This window comes from Hydra vulgaris, chromosome 13 (assembly GCF_038396675.1).
Source record: "Hydra vulgaris chromosome 13, alternate assembly HydraT2T_AEP".
NCBI classification, from domain to species: Eukaryota; Metazoa; Cnidaria; class Hydrozoa; order Anthoathecata; family Hydridae; genus Hydra; species Hydra vulgaris.
Window position 1 is genome coordinate 51,945,841 of NC_088932.1, and position 18,129 is coordinate 51,963,969.

An 18,129-nucleotide genomic window follows, 5' to 3' on the forward strand; every position below is an offset into this window, starting at 1 on the left:
GTCTTATTATGTCCTACATCGTGCAGTATTGATTCCAAGTGACATTGTTTAATTTTTTGTAAAGTTTATGATAAGAAAAAATGTTTGTATTACAAGTTGGATTACAATTTTTTATAGCAATGCTATATAATACTTAAGCATAGTAGTATATTAAAACAATATCGTGCATATTAATTACAGTGCCCAAACCTCCCCACAGGCGTGCCCAAACCTCCCAACCACAGGGAGGTTTGGGCACTTTGGACTTGTGTTAGAAAATCGTATGTAACTTTGCGAGTAATTTTAATACTAAAACTCTTCTTAGCAATAATTACAGCCAAATATGTGTGCTAGATATATTTGAAATAAAATTTTGATTATAATAAAAAATAACAGTTTTATTAGCATTTATGTGAAAAAGTGCCCAATGCTCCCCACTCTCCCCTAATTATTTTACTGTATCTTATCAATTAAATAATTTATATATGTTATGTCATAACAGATTCAAATTGAAAGTAAATTACAAAAAAACACTTTGTTGTGGCTTTCTTGTTCAATTTATTAAAAAATTTAAATAAAACTAAATTATCAATTCTTGTTAAAGATATTTAAAAATGGTATTTTTATTTTATCATATATTTTTTATCATTTTGTTTTAATCCACCTCTAATATTTATTTCCTGGTTTCTAGAATTTATTATTTTTATTTTGTTTAATGTTGTACATATAACATTAACGGTAAACTGCGTTACGTGTGTGACCCAATTTACTTCCCTTTTTTTTAGGTATAGTACTGCAATATGATAAATTTTTTTTTTCTATTTCACTTCTTTAATACTTTTTGCTTATAATTAAAAATATTTTTTTAATGTTTGTTGTATTTCACTCACAAATAAAACTTTTGGTTGTTTTTTGTTACGTGTGTGATATCACAAAAAGGGTATTTACTAATTTGTAAAATATATTTATCCATATTCTTTCAAAATATTTTTTTTTCTGTTTGAATTATAAAAAAATAGCTATGATAATGATTTTATGTAATAAACAATATATTAGATAATTATTTATTATAACAAATGAAAAATAATACATTGCTATTAAAAATTGAAAAATTATGAATTTTATGAACAATAAAAATATATGTCAATATTTTTCTATACACTTTACAAAAACTTCTAATTTTATTCTAAAATGTAAATTTAGTATGTTTTTAATGAAAATATGCAAAAAGATTGTCAAAATAACATGTTTGAAAAATTAGCTCTTTGGTTTCACTAATTTGAGAATCACCCAAATACATTTTCCTAATTTTTTATTTATTACATTTTCATTGCTTATAGCTTACTGTTGAAAATTTCAAATATTTTTGTGTAATTGTACAATTTTATTGTTATCTTTAGTCCAATTAACACAGCCTACCACTGATAAGTTTGTATAGCAAAATTTTTTGTAATGATTATAAAACTCCTAATAAGAATGTATGTTTTACTTTAATTTATACTTTTTCAATCTTACCTCCTTTCAACATTTGCTAAATGTATACATTTTAGTAATTTTAAAAGCTAGTACTTTTTAATCTGTGAATAGATTTAATACCAATTTCAGATTCATAAATTGCTAAATTTATTTTTTTAATTATAATTTTTTAACTTTAGTTCCATCTTTATCTGTAACAAGTGGTAAGTTTAACAATTATTACTTTTTAATATATCTGTGTATCTCAAATATTACAATATTTTTTATTACAACTTTTTAACTTTAGTTCCATCTGATTTGTAAAAGTGATTTAGTCAATCACTTTTACAAATCATTGGTTTATATCAAATGTTACAGAATTTCATTCAGTACTGTGTTTATTTACAAGTTATTGTCATTTAGAGCTTACATAATGTGAATTTAGAAGGTATAGGTTCCAGCACCCTGGACCAACTGGAAATTACGCGTATTTGCGATGGGTCTAGTTAAGAGGAAAAAATAGGGATCAATTTAATTGGGCCTATCATCCTCCTAAGAGGGGTGCTGGAAGCTCTAGCAGAAGAGGAAATCGTGGACAAAGACGAAATGGTGGCAGCTTTTGTGGTCAATGGTGGAATTCACAATTATTAGGCACCACCATTCCTTTTTTTTTTTTTAAATATGTATGCAATATTATCAAGTTTGTTTTCCATTTTGTTCCAATTTAATAAATAATTCAAAAACAAAGCATTGAAGTTTAATAGTTCCAAGTAAATATTTTGTACTTTCAATGTGAATAAAGTTGTAGTATAAAAATTAGTAAATTGGTATATATATTTATACATATTTAAATTTGATTTTTTTTTTGCGGATTTTATATCTCTTATTAAATACAGTGTTAAATATATTATTAATTTTCAAATGTTAAGAGAATTGGCATACTTATTTACTATTTCTATTTTAGTTTACTAATAACTGTTTGTTTGATTTCAATAACAATTATTTGATCTTAAACTAGTTTGGCTTATGTTTACAGTTCCTAAAAATTATATTGGCATTATTGTGGAGTTAAAGAAATATTAGTTTCTTTTAACAATTACTTGCTGTTATAAAGTTTGTAAGAATTTTTTAAGTACATTTTATTTATTACATTTCTTTACATGTTGCATTATAATCTTATCAAATGTCAACAAACTATTATATATTATTGATTTACTTTTCACAAAATTTAATTAAAATCATAATATAGCAATTTTCTCTATATACTTTTTACAAGAATTATGGGTCCAAAAAATAGTGGATGGGTGTTGCAGGATGCAGTGAAAAAGTATTTAGCTACAAACTTCACTTTGCATGGTGAAATACACACACTGTAAAAGCAGACATGTAATTCTCTTATTCACTAATAACAGTGAGTCATTTGTCAAAACTCTTAAACAAGTCAATGAGTTATTTAGTTTAAACACTAGTAAATTTCAACTCTATAATTTTATTAATGCTTCTAAAAAATTGACTCGAAATTATGAAAGGGATTGTACAAATTTTATTGAATTTTGTAATCAACCCTTTACATACCAAGCCCCAAGCGTGTCAGTGAAACAGGCAATGCATCTTAAACAGAGTAGTTCATTGGTTATTGTTTATAGTCTTCTGTTCTGTCATCTTATGAACATATTGCTTCATTACCCTCAGTTGATGGTGAACCTCTTTTGCCGGTAAGCTCTATAGAAAATAAAAAAAGAGAGAATTCAAGCTTTACGGATAGAAGTTAGATAACTAAAAAAAAAAATTAAAACATATCATTACAGTAGGTTAATTTGCAATCTTAAAGCAAAAACAAAGGCATTGAAAGTAAAAGAAAAACAAAACTTAATGCAAATAAAAGAGAAACATAATACTTATGATAAGGCAAATAAAATGTTGATTGCTCAACTAGAAAATGACATCAGTTAGCCATCTTACCATTTCCAAAATTTGTAATACCTGGGGGAAGAATTTGAATGAGCTAAATTGTCATTTGCACCCTCTAGACACAATTGCTATATCATGTCACGAAGTCTTGAAATCTCTAGAATTTGAACGTTGCCAATTGTTTATATGATTGCATGGCAGTCAAAATTGTGTTAGCAATGAACAAGATCAGGTTTAAAGATGGCAAAGGCGATCCACAAGGTTTTGTAAATTTTTTTGACAATAATGAACTACCGTGAGGTATTATTCTGCGGTATTGTGGAAACTGTCTGCACATTCTTTTCCATACTTGTATCATTTTTATGAAATGCTATTGCTTTTCTACTTTATCTGACCACTACAGTAAAATGTTTCAGTTTACAACCAGTAAAATGTTTAAGTTTACAACCAATTTTGCAAGAAGCATTTTTTTTAATACAACTGCTATAAAACAAATAGGATTGCTTGAACTATTTAGTAAACTTCTCAGTGGACCAAGGATGACTAAGTTTTATGTATCAGCTGATGATGCAAGTTTTGATCATGTCACTGGTATCCAGATAGTAAAAGATGTCACTAATTGCAAATCTAATCCAGCTGCCCTATTTTGCAGAAAGGTAGATTTTTTTGGAGCAACGCTTGTCCCAAGTATTTTACAATCTATTACAACTTTATGCCCCATTTATGAACAACTTGTAAAAATCACTTCTGCTTGTCTTAAAGCAGTTGAAAAAGTGCTGACTCGTCAATATAATAGATATTTCTCCCTTTCTATTATAACAGCACCCAAAAAGGAGACAGCTAGTGCAAGGCTTCACAATATAGATAGCGAAGAATTAATGGGTATGTTTAGTGATGCCAAAGGACAATGCCCTAATGCAACAATTTGTTATATATCTAGCAAATTGAGATCGAAAAAAAATAGGACGATCGATTATCTCAATAATCTGAAGGAGTTCTCTAGAGAAAAGGTAGTTAAGTGGTCTATTTATACAGCACGTAAAAAGAGAATGAGAACTCGACTACTACATATGAAATTCGAGCAGAGATTACACTTATTTGCAAAGCAACTCGAAGATTTAGATGATGTTATGTCAGAGAGAAATGTTGGCAGAAAACTTGGTCACGAGTGGTATGACACTGACTATTCAAAATCTGTCATTTATGATGGTAGAGTTGAAAAGGTAAACAAGAGATTACAAGACATAATTAACACTATTTCTTACTGGAAACAAAATGAAACTGATATTGATCTGTTGAATATAAAATGAAAAAAATACAGCTTGCTGCTGATGTTATAACAGAAGAATTAATATTTTCCTAATTTGAGTATAAAAATTATTTATATGCTAATTTATAATTTTTATAATTTCAAGTAGAATAACAAGTAGAACAATAGATAATAATTATGATATAATAACAATAATCAATAAAAATAGAAAATTAAATTATGTACCAAAAAAAAAAGTTATATTTAAATATAAATAATTTATATTTCATATAATAGTTTTTAATTATTTATATAATTATAAATTGCCAAAGGGGTACCCCAAGTTTTTGTAGCTTTTAAATATGGTACAGCAAGTTTTTTAGCTGGCAAAAGGAGTACCACAAGTTTTGTATCTTGTAAATATGGTACAGCAAGTTTTGTAGCTTGCAAAATATTTTTGATAGACAGCTCTGACTTACCTTCACGTGGTGTCTGTTGTTAAAAATGAATTATTTAGTTTCACTGTTGGAATTTTAAATATTATCACTGTTGGAATTTTAAATATTGGTTTTACCTTTTGCGTTTTTTTTTTTTTTGGGGGGGGGGGGGGATAATTGTAATGTGTAAAATAATTAATAAATGTGTAAAATACTTTATTAAACTAATTCTTTTTTTTAAAAAAAAAACAATTTAACACCATTTTTCAATTTTTTTCAATTTCAGGTTGGAGAGGGAGGGGGGGGGGGGTTGTTAATCGTGTTACACGCCCCTCCCCTAACAAATGTGGTAACAAAAAAAATTCAACTAATTTCTCTCTTTTAAAAGAAACACTTTTTTAAATAGTTCTTCAATTTTCTTGAAAAAAAAATTTTCAAGTTTGAAAAGGATGGCGGGCGTGGCACACGCCCCACCCTTCCTTATGTGGTAAAAAAATTTTGTATTATTATTTTCCCTTTTAGTTATACACAATTTAAAATCGTTTTTCAAATCTGTTTTTTTAAATATTCTTTATAGGTTGGAGAAGAGTTAGGGCGTTAGGCGCGGCAATCGCCCTACCCATATTGGTTTTTATATACCACTCATGTAGGCTGTAAACTAAGAAAATGTAGTTTATACTTTTGAACACACAATATAATCTGGGTATTCTCTAGTTTAAAATATTTATTAGAATGTAACATTTCACTGCGAGGGTTAATCGTTAATAGAAGATACAACTCTAATATTTGGAATAAATGGAATGGAAGCAAATTGTAACAAATTTTTGTGTATAAATGTAACTAATTTAATCAAAAAAACGCTTTTTCATGTTGAAAACTTGTATTTTTTCAAGGTTATGATGGTGTTTCGGTATCCCCCGGGCCCCCTAAAGACGCCTTTTATCTATAGACTAATAAAAACTTGTAGCCTACTCTTACATCTATCTTTTGGTACCATGTTATAGACATTTGAATAAGATTTGACAAAGTTATAACAATTTCAGTGAAAAAAAAAAAAAATTTGGCATCAGTTTCTTCAACAAATCCATATATCTAAAATATGCTACTAAAAACGTCATAACTTTTTTTGAATTGTTCGTTTTCGATAATTTTTTTCACCTTTAAAATAAAGTATTGAAGGGCTTTCAAATGATATATAACATTCTAATATACGCTCAATAGTCAATACTCTAAATATGTTTAGCTTAAGATATTTGTAGGAAGGGCGTCCAGTTTTGAAAATTTGCTTCAAATATTCTATAATCTCATTTTACAAAAAATGATATTATAGAATACCATAGAGGTCTTTATGTGTAAACCATCTAAAATGTGTGTGTATGTACCATGTTCATAAAAGTACATTTATATGATTGTAATGTAAGAATACTTGTACATGATAATATCATGTTTCTATGATTATACTACTGTGATCAAAAAGTAAGGTGAATTTTTAATTTAAACCTCCGGCCTTATTCGAATCGTCCAATCTTTTTTATTTTTAAGTTGGTAGGAATGTCATTAACATTTGCGCCAAATTACATGTCAAACTCATAATTATTTTTTTTTGTTTACGCTTGTTTCTGAAGTACCAAAAGTGCATTCGGCGATTTTCACGATGTCTAATTTTGTTGAGCAAAGAAGTGCTATTAAATTTTGTTTGCGGAATGATATTTCTGCTGCTGAAACGTATCGAATATTGCAAAAGGCCTTCGGTGAAGAGACTATGTCTCAAAAAAATGTTTACAAGTGGTACAAAGACTTCAAAGAAGGCCGAGAACGTGTTGATGACTTGGAACGCTCCGGACGACCATCGACTTCGATTGATGATCGCCACATCAACAAAATCAAAGAATTGGTGCTTGCAAATCGTTGGTTAACCATTCAAGACCTTGTTGACATGGTTGGAATATCATTTGGGTCGGTGCAAGCGATTTTGAAGGATCATTTGGGCCTCAGAAGACTCAAATCACGTTTGGTGCCGAAATTTCTCAATTTCTTTGAAAAAGAGCGTCGCGTTAAAACGTGCGAAGCAATGCTTTCTGACTATCAAGACGTCTACAAACAAATTATTACTGGCGATGAGACTTGGGTCTACGCATACGACCCTGAAACAACCGACCAATCGAGTGAATACCGTGAAAAAGGCGAGCCGAGACCGAAGCAACCACGTCAAAGTCGCTCAAAAATCAAGGTCATGTTGACTGTTTTCTTTGATTATTGTGGTGTCGTGCACTACGAATTCCTTCCAACTGGCCAAACTGTCAACAAGGAATATTATTTAAGCGTTATGCGACGTTTGCGTGAAGCTATTCGCAAAAAGAGACCGGAATTATGGGCCAATAACTCTTGGATTTTGCACCACGATAATGCGCCTTCGCACACAGCACTGGTTCTTCGTGAGTTTTTCGCCAAAAACTCTACCCATGTTGCTCCACAACCACCATATTCGCCCGACTTAGCACCGTGTGACTTCTGGCTGTTCCCAAAGCTCAAGAGACCACTCCGGGGAAATCGTTTTGAGTCCATTGAAGAGATCTAACGTGAATCGGCACGCGCATTGAAGGCTATCCCTACCGAGAACTTTTCGGCATGCTTCGAAGACTGGAAAAAACGTTGGCAAAAGTGCATTGGGGCCGGAGGGGATTATTTTGAGGGGGACAATACAGATTTGGAAGAATAAATAAAGATTTTTCATTTTATAAAAAAATTCACCTTACTTTTTGATCACAGTAGTATCATTGATATAATCATAGAAACATAGACATTTATTTTTAAACAGTCATAACCATTTTCTAATTAAATTTTTATGGTGTTTTTTTGCACTTTACTTTAGAATGGAAAAAAAAATAAAACTAAAAAAATAGAAAATTCAACGACAATTGAAATACAAAAAAGCAAACGCTGAAAACACTGTTTATGGAATAAAGAATCGATGATATCAGCAACTAAAGTTGTTAAAAATAGAGTTTCACAGCGAGCATGTTAACATTTCAAGATGTTTGTTACAAATTTGACTTTCTGGCGTAATGAAAATGGGAGCCATACCTGGACATCCAACTGTTTTAGATAAGGAAGAAAAGAAAATATTTGATTTTGCATATAATTGTGCAGCTTCAAGAACCAGATTTGGTCGATCGCAATTTCTAAAAATGCTGAAAATTTTGCTTTAAAACATAAAAAATCATTCAAGAATAAAACTCCTACAGAAAATTGGTGGCATGGGATCTGCTAAATGCATAAAGATTTAACTTTACGTCAACCAGAAGGTACAGCAGCTATGAATGTTTGTAAAGTGTTGAAATATTTTCCATTCTTAAAAATGTGTTAATGGAAAACAACCTACTTCAGAAACCGCAAAACATTTGGAATATAGATGAGACTGGGATGCAGTTTAGTTATTATTCTGGAAAAAAAGTTGCTAAAAAAGGAGTTATATATCTACGTTGTTGTCAATCAAGTAACCGGGAAACAGTAATAGCTTAATGTGTTAATGTAATGGGTAACTCTTCTGCCACATTTCAATAAATACTAGGTCTCTCTCGAGTTTTCAGACAGTGGTTGGACAAAGCAAGGGATTGCATTTTTATGGTCTACAAAGTCACTTCTTTCCGGAAAATTTGGGTTGTTATAAATGTATATGACTTTGTTTACTCTTTGTTTACTTACATTTTAAAAAAGCTCTCGTTCATTAACTAAAGTTAAATTTTTTTAGTTTTTACAGAAATTGTCTTTGACCCAATTGCCCCAAATGGCTCGAACGAGCTCTGGGATTCTTACATATAATTTTGATTTTTATAAATGTGTATGAACTTGTTTACTCTGACAATATGAAAAAGCTCTTGTTCTTTAACTAAAGTTAATTTTGATTATTTTTACAGAGTTTTAATTGTTCCAACCCAATCGCCCTGATTTGGGGAAAGAAACCCTGAAATTTTTACATATTTTCTTGATATCTATAAATGTAAATGAGTATGTTCACTCTGACAGTTTGAAAAAGCTCTTTTTCATTAACTAAAGTTAATTTTAACAGTTTTAACAGAGTTTTTTGTACTCTTGGTCCAATTTTCCCCAAAATGGGAAAACGAGCCCTTTTTATTTTTACATATTTTCCTAATATTTATAAATATAAATAAATTTGTTCATTTTGACAGTTTAAAAAAGCTCTTTTTTTAAAACTAAAATCACCTTTTATTGTTTTTACAGAGCTTTGATTGTTCTTGGGCCGTATGCCCGGAATTTTTTCTCTTTTTCTTTAACCACGTCCCTGGTAGTACCGCGCTCAACTTGTTTCTCCGCATAGCGGCCTTGTTTGTCAAGGTTCGTGTTTCGGAGTTATAGAGTTGAGAGAGGGTTGTAACCACAATTAAGCAGCCTCCTCGTCTGTAGTGGCCTTCTCGGCCTTGGGGAAGTGAATTAACAAAAAAAAAACTAAAGTTAATTTTTTCGGTTTTAACAGAGCTTTTTTGTCTTTAGCATAAGTGCTTCAATATTAATTCGGATATTGGATTAACGTATTTTAAGCATCGGATAAACGTACCATTATAACATTGGGTAAGCGTTGTTTTTGGTATAGGCAAATCAGTATTGGTCAGACCTTGCGCCAACGATCACTTTAGTGTTGGCCCAATGCATTATGCCAACATTATGTGATGTAAGTCAATGCATTGGGCCAACATTGGTCCAATTATTTCTTTCTAGCTGAGAAGCTTTTAGACTACACTATTTTATTTTACTTAAAAAAAATCATATATTTTTTTTTTAATTAAAATTCATTGAGCAATTACGGTTTTTAAAATGAAAATTTGTTAGGTTTGTCAATATGCGGACATATTTATGTTTCCTTAAAATAATAATTTCTCATTGCACTCCTATTGTGAACATGTATACCATATGCATAGCCTTTTTGGCGTCCCTAGTGGCAGAAACAACCTTTACTAGTTTACTTACTTGAAAGTTACTACTGACCTCTTTTCATTTTTCAATCTTTAATATTTGTCCCATACAACAATTTTTTTCCCCATTCAATGAGTAGTTCTCAATGAATGGGACGAATGCTCTGGTCCAATAAATCTTTTTACCAATAGGCACATGCGGAACTGATTTTTTTGTTTTAATACGTCATAGTGCAAGAGTTAATGGTTATCAAACTGTTTTCAATATATAAATCAAACAACTTTATTAAATTAAAAAGAGCATTTCACAAAAACTGTTTCACTCATTATGGTTCTCCCTATAACACTTGTCAATAAGTAACATTTTCTTTTATAAATTTTAATAAAATGAGTAATCGAGTATGCAGGGCATTATTGAGCCGTATTTTAATGATAGTTTCAGAGTTTTCATCTTTGAATTGCAACGAATTTACAGAAATATCTTTTCGATTAATTTTTTTGAACAACTTTTATAAACTTTTGACTCCTCATTCAAATCAAGGCCATCTTTAAAACTGGCCTTGCAATCGTCCAATTGAATTCTATTTTTACTTTCTTTCACCCCGTCAACCACAACAACAACAACAATAAATATACCAGACGTCATTAACCAGGGTAGGTCTAACTTTTCATCTCTCATTCATGGGACTTATCTTCTCCTAAGTATAAGGCAGAACTATTTGCAAAGAACTTTTCTTCAAATTCAACTTCTGAATCTTATGGCTACTCTCTTCCTTTCTTTCCATTTAAACAGGCTAACAGGCCATTAAAACATTTAAACAGGCTATTGTTAGACATTCAAATTACTCCAATTATTGTCCGATCAGTCTTCTTTCTATTATTAGTAAGGTCTTTGAGCCTTTGACCCGTCTTAGAGCCTTAGACCCGCATTAGATGGAGGCTCTTGACATATCTAAAGCTTTGTACAAGTTTGACATGATGATCTTCTCCTTAAGCTTGTTTCATATGGTGTATCTGGGAAAGTTTTTGAGATTATTAAATCATTTCTTTCTAACCACTAAGGCCAACACTCTTCTTCATTTCCATTAATTTCAGGGGTACCTCAAGGTTCTATTCTTGGCCCTGTTTTGTTTCTTATCTACATTAATGATCTTCCCGACAACCTTACATCTAAAGTAACTCTTTTTGCTGATGACTCAACTTTATACTCCTGTCTCGACAAAAAGTCTTCTCTTTTTGATTGCTTAGAACAGGCACCCGATCTTAAATCCGATCTCACTTCTGTAGCAGATTGGAACTCACAGTGGTTTGTAAACTTTAACTCAGTTATTTACTGCAAACGACTACCGTAGTACTGTCGACATTCATATATTTATGAATGGGAACCCTCTTACGAAGTCCTCACCTTTACGTCTTCTTGGTTTATCGATTGCTAAATTAGCATCTGCTAAGGTTGCTACTCTTTATCGTGCTCGCCATTTTCTCTCTCCTGATTCCCTTCTCTGCCCCTATAAATTTCTTATTCGTCCCTGTATGGAATACTGTTGTCATATTTAGTTCTTCCAATGGTGCTCTTTCTCTTCTTAACAAAGTCTAAAAACGCACTGTAAACCTAGTTGGACCTATTCTATCTGCTAAGCTTGAGCCTCTTTCCCATCGTCGTAAAGTTGCATGTTTTTCTCTTTTCTACAAATATTATCATGGTCGCTGCTCAAAGGAGCTATCATCTTTTGAGCAGCGACCAGCGTTCCATCAACTAAAGCTCATTCTCGCTTGTCTCGTCATTCAGCAAAGTCTCATTCTTTCACTATATCTGCCCCTGCAAGTTCTAAAAACTTGCAGGGACAGATGCAAAAACTTGTCTAGTTTTTTCCCCACTCTTCATCCCTTTGGAACTCTCTCTCTATCTCATCTTTATATTTTACTGACGCATACAACCTTCAACTTTTCAAATCTTTTGTCAACAGTTTTCTTGCTCTATATCTCTATTCTTTTTTTTTTTCGAGTAACTCTCAACTTAGTAGTGGTTGCCTGCGGCCTTGTTAGGAATAAATCAGAATTAAAAAAAAGTATAAGTATGTTAAATAAGTTTAGTTTAAGTGAATGAAATACACTATAGTTGAGAGTTACTAGAATAAAAAAGAATTGAGTTATAGAGCAAGGAAACGGTTGACGAAAGATTTGAATAATAATATATGTATAGATACCGTTTTCTCTTGCATATATCTTTTATAAAAGAGTTATTGTTTACAATCTTCAAGGTTCAAACAATAGTGTTTGCATTTTGGATTTAAACATGTGATTCAAAATCATTATTTAATTGAGTTTACAGGTAATTTCAATTATTTATTGCTGTGTTTATTAAGGAAAATTTCCCGTAAGATATTTTTTCCCCATAAGAAATCTTTAAATATTTATCTGACCTCTAATAGAGTTTCTGTTTATGTGGCTACTTAACCCACCACGCAGAGTAATAAATGATATACCAATAAATATTCAAGGCAATATTTATTAAGGCGTCTGCGTATAAATAGAAAATTTGTAATTTTTAATACATCAAAAACGTACTAGAAATGGTGAAATGCAGAAATCAATTTTGATGTATTAAAAATTTTTTAATACATCAAATACGTACTAGAAATGGTGAAATGCAGAAATCAACCTTTATCTTGTTCCTAATAAACAACTGTTTTTTTTTTAATTTAAAGCTTTCATAGTATCTTTAAAAAAAAAAAATTATGACTTTTAGGTTATTCCGGTTCCGACCGGAATTATAATATTTTAGGCCGAAATGCCGGAATTTATTTTTTACCTTAATTATTTAAGACATGTGACAGACTGTGTACATTAAATCAAAAAATCATTGTCCTACAGGGTAATGATGAACTAGGGTAAACCTAGGTAAAAAGTACAAAATTCTTAACAAATACAATGCAATTTTGGGTAAAGCTACAGTTAAGTGCTCTAAAATAATTTTATTATTTTGCTTGTTGCGCTCTCGTTAGAGGAGAGTTTTTAAACATTAAAATTTTTACTTAAAATAATGAAAAAAAAAAAAGATTGCTGCCCTATGTCAAATCCTCAGTCAATGTAGCAGCACTTCCTTGAAGAAGCAGGCTATAAGATACTCGATGTAGCAACACTCCCTTGTAGCAGCAGGCTATAATATAGTCGATGTATGTACTAAAGTCAGTAAATATTCTTTATGTTTATATTTAAAAGTCATCGCTTTCAGCAAGTCTCCACACGAAAGCGCAACAAGCGAAAAAATAAAATTATTTTAGAGCGCTTAACTGTAGCTTTACCTAAAATTGCGTTGTATTTGTAAAGAATTTTGTACTCTTTAATTAGGTTTACCCATAGTTCTTCATTAACCTGTAGGACAATGATTTTTTGATTTAACACAGTCTGTGTCACATGTCTTAAATAAATAAAGTAAAAAATAAATTCCGGCCTATAATATTATAATTCCGGCTGGAACCGGAATAACCTTAAAGTCATAAATTCCGGCCGGAATGGAATTCTGGTGCATCATTTAATACTCAGTTTCAACTGAGTATTAAAGTCTTATGTACACTTTTGCAAAAGCAACATTATTTTAAAATGACTCAAAATTAATTTAACTATTAATAATTTTTATAGCCATGAATATGCTAAGCGTATCGAAGCGTTGTAATTTAGTTCGATCATAAATTTAAAATATTAAATTTATGATCGAACTAAATTACAACGCGACCTCATCACTAAAAATATATCGGCAGTTAACGTAATTAATAAAAATTTTTGTTATTAAACGCAAAATAATTTCAAGCAAATTAAAATCTAATTCCATTAATTAATAAACAAAACTTTTTATTACACGTTGTAATGTAAGTTGACTATAATTTTACAGTGAGAAAGTTGTATTTAACATTTAAAAAGCCTATAAAATTTAACTGGACTTATTAAAGATGATTACTTTCCGGATATTGGTTTATTCTGTAGAAGCCCTATAAATCATGTAGGAATAATATGATTTATATAAGATTACACTATTAACACTACAGCAGTTTTATTTTTCCTATTTGAAACCTATGGGACCTACACGATTGCACCTGCATTCCTATAGGTATCATACTGGTCCTATAGGAATCCTGTAGCAGCTATAGGATACATATATGAATCCTATAGAACCTGTAGGAGGAGTGCATTAGGAATCATAAAGTTATTCCGTAAGACCTATATAAATCTAAAAAAACGCCTATAGGATACATATATGAATCTTAAAGGACCTATGGGATTGCAATAGGGTTCCTATAGAACCTATAAGATACCTATAGGAATTATATTAATCTTATAGCAATCCTATAGGACCTATAAGATTACAATAGAATTCCTATTGCAGTCCCATAGGTCCTATAAGTTTCCTATAAAACCTATAGGATACCTATAGAAATCTTTTAGAAATCCTTTAGATTCATTCGGAATCTTTTAGGATTGCTATCGGATCCTATAAGATTTTTTGACTAGGGAATAATTTTATTAATAAAATTATTAATAAAACTTAAATCATGCTTTAACAACTTTTTTGTTTTATATATTTTTTAATGGTCCGTACTCTTTTTTATTTTTCAATTTGTTCGAATTTTGGTTTTAACTCAATACCTTTTTAACGGTGTGGATTATTGGACATTTTGATTTCAACTCGTTCGCTGTATGAGTAGGAGTGTGATTCACACTCCAATAATCCACACCGTTAAAAAGGTATTGAGTTAAAACCTAAATCCAAACAAATTGAAAAATAAGTTTTAGACAAAGTGTAGTTTGATTTCCTGTGTAAAATAAAAAAGTTTTACTACAAATAATGTTTTTCAAGTGCATCTACCTACTTAGAATTGGAACTGCATTAGAATTTTTCATTTGCATAAGAATTGTCCAGTGGAACTGTAGACCAATTCGATAATTTTCTCAGCGTTGATTTTGCGTACTCATTGTTTTCACCAAAATACTCAGAGTCATTAAAACCATGTTTACTTCCAGAACATAGATTCGTAATTGTGCGAAAAAGAATATGTGGTTTCTTTTCGTTTGTTGAATCGATTTTAGAAACAATTCTATGTGATCGAAATTTCTGAAGCGAAGGATTCTGCAAAAGTAGGACGTAAAGATGCCATCTATTGAGAGCGCGAGTTTTTTTTAAATTTTTCACCTTTGGAAGAGTTTCGTTCAATGAATAAAAAGAGTCTAAAATAAAACACCAACAATGTAATGTAAATATAATTAAAAAATTTTTAAAAAAGACTTACAAATAGTTTGACAACTTACCTAGTGAAATAAATTTAAGTAGACAGAAATAGGTTTAAAATTTTTGATTTCGTCAACTGAATTTTAAAAACGTTAAATCGGTAAACATAAAAAAAAAATCAAAAGAACAAATATTTTACTATATAAATCGGAATCATCTGTTAAAAACTTTCTTTCTTTAATCTCTAATAAAAGTCGAACAAAACATTGTAACACCGGGTTGGTATGATAATGCTCAAGAAGTATATAACCAATGTATGACATGTAACCTGAAATTATTACTGCTTTTTTCAATAACGAAAAAATTTAAATTAAAAAATCTAAAATAATTAAATGCACCAATCATTACCATTATCCCAGTTTTCAAACGATCTCGGTAGTGAGCTTATTTGCATTCTCTGATAAAACAAAACTCCCAAAGTAAGACTACAAATAATACGAAAGACTGATGAAATTACCCCAACAAAGATGTTGAAATAAAACAAAAAGAATGCTGCGCCGTGAAAGATCCTCCTAAAGTGCATAAAATTTGTACACCAACTAAAATACATTAACCTCATATTATTAATTAAAAAATAAAAATACAAAAAACTGATTTTATGTTACAGACTGAGGTTGACCTCACCTGACCCTGCGCCGAAAACACAATATCTAAGGCAATAAATCTCTTTGAAAAAGTGGCCAGGATTTGGTAGTTGCCATATATAGATGGCTTTACCCTACAGCAAAACATAGAAAAAAAAAATATTTTATATAATCTTTTATTTCCTAACATTTTAAATTTTTTTTACCAAATTTTTGAAAGCAAAAGAGTTTAAGACTATTATAAATTTGATTATCACTGACAAGTCAGTAGTGTCACTCATCAACAAGTCTTGATTAAATAAGCTTGATTATCACTGACAAGTCAGTAGTGTCACTCATCAACAAGTCTTGATTAAATAAACTTGATTATCACTGACAAGTCAGTAGTGTCACTCATCAACAAGTCTTGATTAAATAAACTTGATTATCACTGACAAGTCAGTAGTGTCACTTATCAACAAGTCTTGATTAAATAAACTTGATTATCACTGACAAGTCAGTAGTGTCACTCATCAACAAGTCTTGATTAAATAAGCTTGATTATCACTGACAAGTCAGTAGTGTCACTCATCAACAAGTCTTGATTAAATAAACTTGATTATCACTGACAAGTCAGTAGTGTCACTCATCAACAAGTCTTGATTAAATAAACTTGATTATCACTGACAAGTCAGTAGTGTCACTTATCAACAAGTCTTGATTAAATAAACTTGATTATCACTGACAAGTCAGTAGTGTCACTCATCAACAAGTCTTGGTTAAATAAACTTGATTATCACTGACAAGTCAGCAGTGTCACTCATCAACAAGTCTTGATTAAATAAACTTGATTATCACTGACAAGTCGTAGTGTCACTGACAAGTCAGTAGTGTCATCAACAAGTCTTGATTATCACCGACAAAATCAGACAAATCGAGTCACTTAACCCAAGCTGAAACTTAAGGGTCCTAAGAAATGTGCTTACTTTACACTAGTAGGTTCTACATGATGAACGAGATGAATATTCTAGGTTGGTACGGAATAAAGCTAACTCTTCAAATAACATTGTAAACTATGACAAGATTGCAATGCTTGAAAGTTTTTCTAAAACAAGCAAATACCATTTAACTATCTTCATAAATATAAATGTTTATATAAATATAAACATTTCTTAAGATATAAACTACTGCCAAAATGCAAAAAAAAAGTGCAAAACCTGGTCAAAGGACCACCAGTTGGTAAAACAAACAAAAAGATACATTTCTCTTAACAAATATTTTATTGACTCTTGAGATCTTTTTAAATATATTTACTTTCAAAATTAAGTAATAAAAATAACTGTTAAACCCTATTTAATACATTCTATTACCATCAAATAGCATTTGATTACATTTTAAGACATGTTCTTTGATTTTCTACACAAAAAATTTATTGATAAATATCTCAATATAGTATTTTATTACAAATACTCTGCAACTTTATTTTTAAATGTAATATCAAAATTTATAGTTTTTGAACTAGTACCAGTTAAGGATTAAGATGGTGAAAATGTTCATAATAAAAGAATTTCTGCATCTCTAATAACTTAAATTATGCTAGCAGTTCTTTAAAGATGCTTACTGTTCAGATCAAACTTTTTTATGTTATTCACCTCCCTAAGGTCGAGAGAGCCACTACAGTTGAGAAGGCTACTATTTTTTGATGCTACATCTAGAAAAAGAACCTACTAATCAAAATCAGCCAAACACGCTGTACATAGTTATGACCCATATGCACTCTGCACCAAGGTTTATTTTTACATATTTTTCAACATCTTGATAGAAGCCAGGCCACCAAGTTTCCCACTTTAATCTAGATCGAGTTTGCATTGTGCCACAATGTATTTCATCATGGACTGATTCAATGAACTTCTTTCTCATTGTTTTAGGAGGTACAAAAAGATCACGATTACATACAATTGTCTTTTCAATAGTCAATTTATTTCTATTAGATTTATTAGTTCTTTCTACCACAGAGCATCTGCTCCAATTATTTTTCATAATTCTGGTTTTTATATCCATCAATATTCTATTATTTTCTGTTTCTTTTATCATCTGTTCAAGATTCACAATATCTGACTCCACTAAGTGTATAAGGTTTCTTAGTCCTTTTTTTCATCTTGTGGAAGAAGAGACATCATTATTATCTTAATAATGCATCCACATGAGGAATGTTTTCTCGTTTTTTATAGCTGATATTGTAGGCAAATGTCATCATTTGCAGAGCTCATCTTAAAATTTTAGCAGATGTCACTTTAGGCAGTTTTTATTACAATCAAAT

The 18,129-nt window shown here is 30.5% G+C and overlaps 1 protein-coding gene across 4 annotated transcripts in view; it reads right to left on the minus strand.

The window, feature by feature from the left end:
• Window positions 1-14,747: 14,747 nt before the first annotated feature.
• Window positions 14,748-18,129, minus strand: part of LOC105849595 (stimulated by retinoic acid gene 6 protein-like) — a 159,634-nt gene continuing 156,252 nt past the window's right edge. For 3 of the 4 annotated variants that reach the window (XM_065816702.1, XM_065816703.1, XM_065816704.1), the window contains exons 18-20: window positions 15,595-15,758; window positions 15,386-15,514; window positions 14,748-15,185 (exon numbers count right to left, since the gene is read on the minus strand). In XM_065816702.1, the coding sequence (XP_065672774.1) occupies window positions 14,848-15,185; window positions 15,386-15,514; window positions 15,595-15,758 (631 nt within the window). In that variant the 3' untranslated portion in view covers window positions 14,748-14,847. The remainder of the gene's footprint in view (window positions 15,186-15,385; window positions 15,515-15,594; window positions 15,759-18,129) is intronic. The other variant, XM_065816705.1, reaches the window with a different exon arrangement.